The sequence below is a fragment of the Haliotis rufescens genome, unplaced genomic scaffold (genome assembly GCF_023055435.1).
Source record: "Haliotis rufescens isolate VD_foot unplaced genomic scaffold, xgHalRufe1.0.p SCAF_88, whole genome shotgun sequence".
Lineage (NCBI taxonomy): Eukaryota > Metazoa > Mollusca > Gastropoda > Lepetellida > Haliotidae > Haliotis > Haliotis rufescens.
The window spans coordinates 427,066-433,902 of NW_025964381.1; the positions used below are offsets into that span (position 1 = coordinate 427,066).

Genomic DNA, 6,837 nt, shown 5'->3' on the forward strand with positions numbered 1-6,837 from the left:
CTGAAACAGAAAATAATTAAGTTATTTTGTCTTTTGATGCCACAGTAATATTCCAGCTATATGTGACCTGTAAATCATAAAGTCTGAACCAGACAATCCAGTGATTTATATCATGAGCAATGATATGTTGTAAAGGTATGATTATACATAATTAACCAAGACCTCATGATCCATTGCGTCACCTCTTACGACTATGTATTGTTTGTTGTTTAACGCAGCACTCAGCAATATTCTAGCTATATGACTGCGGTCTGTTAATAATCGAGTCTGGACCAGACAATCCAGTGATTGACATCATGAGCATCGATCCACGCATTTGGCATATGATGACATGCATCAACCAAGTCAGCGAGCCTGACCACCCGATCCTGTTAGTCGCCTCCTATGACAAGCATGGGTTGCTGAAGACCTATTCTACCCCGGATCTTCACGGGTCTCTTACGACCACCACAGATTGCACAAAAGGCTGAAACAGATGGACGAAACCAGCCCAATGTTAAATGTAAATATTTAAGAAAATGGAAGTTAGTGTGGTTTAAAATATGGTCCTCGAAAGTAATAAGAATTGTAATCAAATAGCAGCATAATGACATTTGATTAGCATATTTCATATACTCTCACAGACATGTGGGATTTATTTTTCATTTGTATAACCCTTCCCTGTGATCAGAGATTAAAAATTAAAATATGGTAATACCTCAATGAACATTTGTTGAAACCTGTTCAGGTACTACACTAAACAGGGAGTATGTGTTAATCTGATGATAAATTAAGTAAGCACCTAATCTGACAACTAAACATGCTAAATAATCTGCTTACTCAACGTGCTCAAGACAGTCAAAACAAATTAATTCACTGCATTTTGTTCAGATTTGAAATATTTATTGTCTGTACTCTTGTGGTACTGAAGTAAAAACAGGTTCACAGATAAATAGTTTCAGACATCAGACTTTCTACAATGTATCAGTGATGAATCTTGATTGTGTAAACATGATGCATCCTTCATTGTAGTTATTCATTGAACATGTTGAACCTTTGAAAGACAGAAAAAGGACATGTAAAAGAATAAGTCAGAATAAGCTTACTTTAACCACTACCTTATATTGGGAAATAGTCCTGTCTGACTATTATATTCTGTTTTGACAATTACATTCTGTTTGAGTTCAAAAATAAACGTGGGCCCCAAAACAGCTAAACCAAAATGGTAGTCCCATATTCTGAGAAGAATGTCAAACCTTTGAGTTCAAACATGATTTTGAGCAAGTTTCTAATCCAATTCGTGACCATAAATATCCACTCAACAGTAATTTACAACAAGGATAAATCGTCTGACATTGAAAGTGATTGATTATTCCATTTACGACATCAACTTACAAACATGTTACTGCTTGTTCTGGTTGGTTTCAGAAAAAGTACAGGACACAGCGAAGGTTTATTTGCATGATTAAGTGATATCTAAAGATACCGTAGAGAAGAACATCTTCGATTTTTATCACCAATGTTGCTGGTCTTTGGTTTTATCACTAAAATAAAAACTGAGTTGGATTGACATTCAAAACTTCCAAATCTCCCGGGCTCAGTTTGTAAATACAGCCACAAACTGGCCGATTTCCGCCGGATATAACGTTTTGTACTACTAAACAAAAACCTATTCCATAATTCCACCATTCCTTTATGTATTGAAAGATAATTTTTCACATAGTAAACAAATATTTGCCTAATATTTTTTTTTACGACAAAATATATACAAAGTATTCGAAAAGCAGTGTATTAGCATAGTTTATAATATTTTAATATTATTATTACTGCTGTATTAACACTGTTGATAAGAATGCTTCTTTCATAAACGGATATCCGGTATAAGTTGCACATGCGTAGTACGTTCAATCACATGCAAGAGTGATGTTAAAGTGAAAATTACGTTATTTGTGGTTGTGAAGCTTACAAATTAAACAACTATGTTGCTTGTACTTGAAGATAAGCACAAGGAACATCTGTCCTTTCTGAACGATGTCGGCACCGACGGTACTGTACTTCTTAGTGGTTTTGTGGAAAGGGGGCGTGGCAGAAATGTAGGAAATATAGACAGATATTGTTCTAAAATAATCAATAATGAAGATTTTGTATTAGTAATGATCATTCATTCTGTCCAGTATCAAAGTTCGAAAAATGTTTCCTTTCATTACAAGTCCAATATTCTTAGCTTCATATCATAAATTTAATATGAATTACATTATAATAAACAAGTTATGTTTTTGTTTTAGTGGTACAAGAATTCTGCAAAATCAGTTTGAATTTCATCAGAAAAGGAGCTAACCCCAAAGTTTATCAAAGTGCATCACGTAAGATATTCAAGCTTTGTTATGAATGAAATTATATCAGCTGGAAATATTCACAAGAATATGAGACATTTAGGTAGCAGTTTGATCACAATGATGCAGTCAAACATCTTAATTTCCAAATCAAAGATAGGGAAGTCAACGATTTTTGCTGATGCAGGGATATAACTGTTTATGTGGGATTAAAATTAGTACACTGTATCCTGCTCATGAATTCTAATTTTGCAGAAAAACTGGAAGTTAGTCCTGAAGTGGTCAAAAATGGAGTTGAGGGACTGATGTACCTTCTCACTGAGGGCTCCAAGTTGATGGTAGGTAGCCAGTTCCAGTGTTAAATGGCTGAGTTTTATATTTTGTCTAATTAGATAAAACTTGCCCTGTAAGTCGGGGCTGATATTCACTCCCAATCGAACAGCAAATATCATTAAAATTTCCCAAATTGGAATTAAAAATTTTCAAATTCATAAGGAAGAGAATTTATCGATGTCAACTTCTTTATTATGAGAAACACAACATTTTGGAGTATATGCTTACTCCTTCATCAGGTGAATGAATGCTGTTAGGCAGAGAGCATATATATGTACATGTAAGAACAACAAAATTAGGTCGTCAATTCTATTATGTAGCTTGTTGCGGAGGATGTCAAATGCTTCTTGTAGAGGGATGTTAGTTGAAGAGGTCGATAATGTCATCGCTGTCCATGGTGCCTGTGAGGTTAGCATCTTTCAGCTGGTTGACAAAAGAGGAGGAGTCACTGATGTTGGAATTTCCATCTTTGCCTAAGGGGGCTGGAATTCATGTCAATATATATAACTGATAACTTATTTTATAGCTTTGTAGAGATAACCTGTATTGCACTGATAACAGAGCCATTGGATTGGACGAGATTAAAATGCTTAGTTTTACATTATTGCATTGAATGCAATCTCAGAATACAATGTCAAAATACCTCTGAATTTAATAGAATATGAACTTTACAAAAATCCCAATTTAGAACGAAATAGTTTTTTTCCCTTAGTTTAGAATCCATGCTGAATCCCTGAATACACTGCGTTCCTGCATCTGTGATGTACTTGCATTGACTCACCATCAACCATTGTACAATATTGTATTGATAATTTACATGTGGATCTCCATAGTGATGGGGTAGCTTAGTCATTAAGGTGTTTGAATGTCACATGCAAGGTTTGATTCCCCATATGGGTTCAGTGTGTGGAGCCTATTTCGGATGTCCCCTGATTTTGCTGGAATATAGCGAAAAGCTTTGTAAAACTCCAACTCACTACTGCTCTGCTCTTCAGCTGAATGAGATCGACTTCCAAGACTCCATCCTGTGTCTGGGATTCAGCGAGGAGATGCAGCAGGCCATCCTGCAGGTGTACCTCGACAACCGGAGGGAGGTCCGAGCCACGCTGGCGGAGATGGCCATGGACCTCCCACACTACCACGACCTGGAGTGGAGGTTCGATGTCCAGGTAGGAAGTTAAACAGAGACTGTGCACTATGCTCTGATGTTTTGTTGCCGATCTCGATCCAACATATTTAAGAGCCAGGTGTTAAATTGAGACATTTCTCAGTGTAACCATGGTAATGCTGGATTCCGATGTTCTGCTCCATGTGCTGATCATATGACAAAGTGACAAAGGACATGGTAATGGACAAAACGGCTACTGTCAAACTTATCATTGAGCGTATGATGGTGCAGTGGGTCTACACCCAGCTGGTTGATGAAAGAATGCAAGTCAAGCTGTGGGTTGCGATGTTGTAAGCTAAGTTTAAAAAGTCTGCCCTTTCTCAAAGACAAGGACTAAAACCCTAAATCACTTTAATACCAATCATGGAATCAGTCATGATGTCTGTTACTGATTATTTGTCAATTATATTGCCGGTAGTTTATTATCAATAGTTATGTTGAGGATATTAAAACTTCATTTTATTTTCATACAAATGATCAATCTTGAAATTGTAATCGATTCTCTACTGTAGCATTTATCTTGTCGGAGTTGTCTCCCTTGTTTCAGTTTATTATGGTGTAGTTGTCATAAAAATAGGGAATTATGATCTATGAATGGAATAAAGAAACAGAACAACAGAAAATTTAGAGCAGGTGTGAATCATCTTCGAGTCTTGGAATGAAGTTGTGTTGTTGTCTATTTAAGGATAAAAAAATACAAGAATTGGTTCTCAGGCAATGACTTTTGAAAATATTGTGCAGGCGGGCAGGGCTTTTGTTTTATGTTTGTGCTTGTTCAAACTAGTATTTACCAAGTAAACAATTGTGTACCATCAACCTGGGAAAGGGCCTCTCTACATAAACAAGCATACAAACTCCTATTGCCGCCATGACCATAACACGAGATGCGCAGTAAAGCAGTGAGCATGTAAGGGGAAGTAACTGTGTGCTATACTGGATCGCATTGTTGAGTATTAGGATTTTTATGTTTTTTTAAAACGGAAATAAAAAGTAAACATTCGTCTGACTTCATGATGATGCTGGCGGTGCCCGAGAACCAAGACTATTATTATTGTTAGCCTAACGCGTTTGTTTATGTTGCAGCTTGCTTCGCGATCATTGCGGAGACAAACAACGCCCCAGATTGTGTGTAAACTTCACCTGAAGGATTGTGGGAAGGATGAAAGACACGTGATGATCACAGATCCTGTCAATCTTCTACATATGACCAAGGTCTTAGACGAAGCATTACAAGAAATGAAGTCGCCATACTGTCGTAGAATTGTCCGGAATATTAAGTGATTTTCCGTGTTGTATTCATGATAGTGTTTGTATATATTGCTAACGAGATTCCTTATTGGTGAAATGTTTCTAAGAGTTAGAAATATTGCTCTTAAAAACATGAGTACCTCTTATTCCATATGAACAGAGGTTAGCATCAAGGGATGTTGGCCATCAAAATATCATGGGCTCCGTCAATGCTGGCTCAGGCTGATGGGTTTAGAGTATTTCTCAAAACCATAGGGTGAAAATATGAATGAAAAGATATTTTTTTAACTCATCCAACAAAACGTATGAACAGTTGGGTGAAAGAAACAGTGAGAGAAATGTGTTGTTTGTCTGCTTCAGTGAATGGCTTTAAAGAGTTACCTCCCTTGCTATAGGAATCGACAAGCTCCTCACAGCGATAGCCCGTTCGCAGAGCTCTCTATACTATCGCTGCCACCAGTCAAAACTCCCCACTGTGATAGGTGGCCACAACTATGCTTGGAGTTATGATTACCAACAAGTGACGACTGTCGTGACGCCAAATACACTTACCCCTGCTAAATTACTTTGTTTGTTTGTCAGTTTAAATTTCTGTTATATTAAAACCATCATGTTATTGATATAGTAAGAATGTAAGGGAGAAGTTGGTTGATTTTCCGTTAGTCTGCACTCTCGAACCAATCTGATTATTAAAACAACAAAGTAAATTCATCTGGAAAATATGATCAGTAGTAAACCTTTTCAAAATGAAATATGATGGCATTCCCAAAGACATAAACAAAAGTATAAACGTTACTACATTTGGGGTTAGGGGGCAAATTTCAAGATTCTTGTAATGGCCGCGCCCACACTGGTGGCAGCGATGTTACCGAGAGTGTAAGGAAGGTGTCGCGCGCTGGGAAGGAGCTTGAGGAATCGAGTTGACTCATTCCCAAAACACTGGCGTGTCAGAGCGGGGGTGCAGGGGTGCCCACCCCCTTGTTTCAGACACCATACATGTTGACTGCACCCTCGGCTACGTCATCTCATGGCTTGGCATTATCACCCCCTTCACCAAACTCCTGGATCAGCCTAAGTAAGACTCAGCAGAATGAAAGTAAGATTAGTCTCAAATTGTTTATTGACAAATGTGTGAAGTTTGTGTTCACAGATCTGTGAACAAAGTAACGAACACACACAGATCCTTGATGGCAGTTTCAAGGAAGGGAGGGCTTGTGTGAAATTTGCAAGGCCTACCAACTGGCCCAAGTGTAGTCTACCTTTAAACAAGCACCAGGCATGTACACCCAGTGCATGTTTTAGTGATGGACTGAGGACAAACTTGCCTAAGAACCCTCGAACACAACTGTTCTGTATGAACTCGTATCATATAGTATGTAACTTATGTGTAAATATAATATATTTCTGAAGTGACTTGTTTCTGTTTGTGATTTCATATCTGAATTAGTGTCTTTAGAATAGTAATATTCAACCTTTGTCAAACTGACTCTGCTTTGGACTAGACTTATAGATATAAGATGCCTGGTTATATGGAGCAAGACAGATATATGAGATGCATATTATCACATGTGTAGGCCGAGTTCAGGGTTATGCCCCTTTGGTCAGGATCTATCAAAGTGGGTTTAAATCCCAAATTCAAGCCTGACTATGATCCATGGTTTGTGTGCCCCGTACTGGGGCTGGTGTGTTTCATCAAGTGGTAGATGTTTAAGACCTGCATCAATTTGGGCTTCCGTCCTCCACTGTCACACTGGGACATCATGAAGTATTGTTCAA

The 6,837-nt window shown here is 37.8% G+C and overlaps 2 protein-coding genes across 5 annotated transcripts in view; one reads left to right on the forward strand and one right to left on the reverse strand.

Annotated features, from left to right (window-relative positions):
• Positions 1 to 1,605, reverse strand: part of LOC124114576 (centrosomal protein of 63 kDa-like) — a 45,979-nt gene extending 44,374 nt beyond the window's left edge. The window contains exon 1 of one of the 4 annotated variants that reach the window (XM_048390231.1): positions 1,375 to 1,605. The gene's annotated coding sequence lies outside the window, so the exon portion shown is untranslated. The other 3 variants (XM_048390232.1, XM_048390234.1, XM_048390233.1) reach the window with 3 other exon arrangements.
• Positions 1,606 to 1,860: 255 nt separating this feature from the next.
• Positions 1,861 to 6,470, forward strand: LOC124114575 (COMM domain-containing protein 2-like). Its single transcript, XM_046475198.2, has 5 exons — positions 1,861 to 2,025; positions 2,265 to 2,342; positions 2,568 to 2,650; positions 3,641 to 3,814; positions 4,897 to 6,470. The coding sequence occupies exons 1-5, from the start codon at positions 1,959 to 1,961 to the stop codon at positions 5,092 to 5,094; spliced, it is 600 nt and encodes a 199-aa protein (XP_046331154.1). The 5' UTR covers positions 1,861 to 1,958; the 3' UTR covers positions 5,095 to 6,470.
• Positions 6,471 to 6,837: the final 367 nt, after the last annotated feature.

What these genes read in the sequence shown, in the direction of transcription:
- LOC124114575 (XM_046475198.2), top strand. Translation starts at nt 1,959, where the DNA reads ATGTTGCTTGTACTTGAAGATAAGCACAAGGAACATCTGTCCTTTCTG. An exon ending in GAACGATGTCGGCACCGACG is followed by an intron (nt 2,026 to 2,264) that starts GTACTGTACTTC and finishes TTTTTGTTTTAG; the next exon opens with TGGTACAAGAATTCTGCAAA. An exon ending in CTGAGGGCTCCAAGTTGATG is followed by an intron (nt 2,651 to 3,640) that starts GTAGGTAGCCAG and finishes TCTGCTCTTCAG; the next exon opens with CTGAATGAGATCGACTTCCA.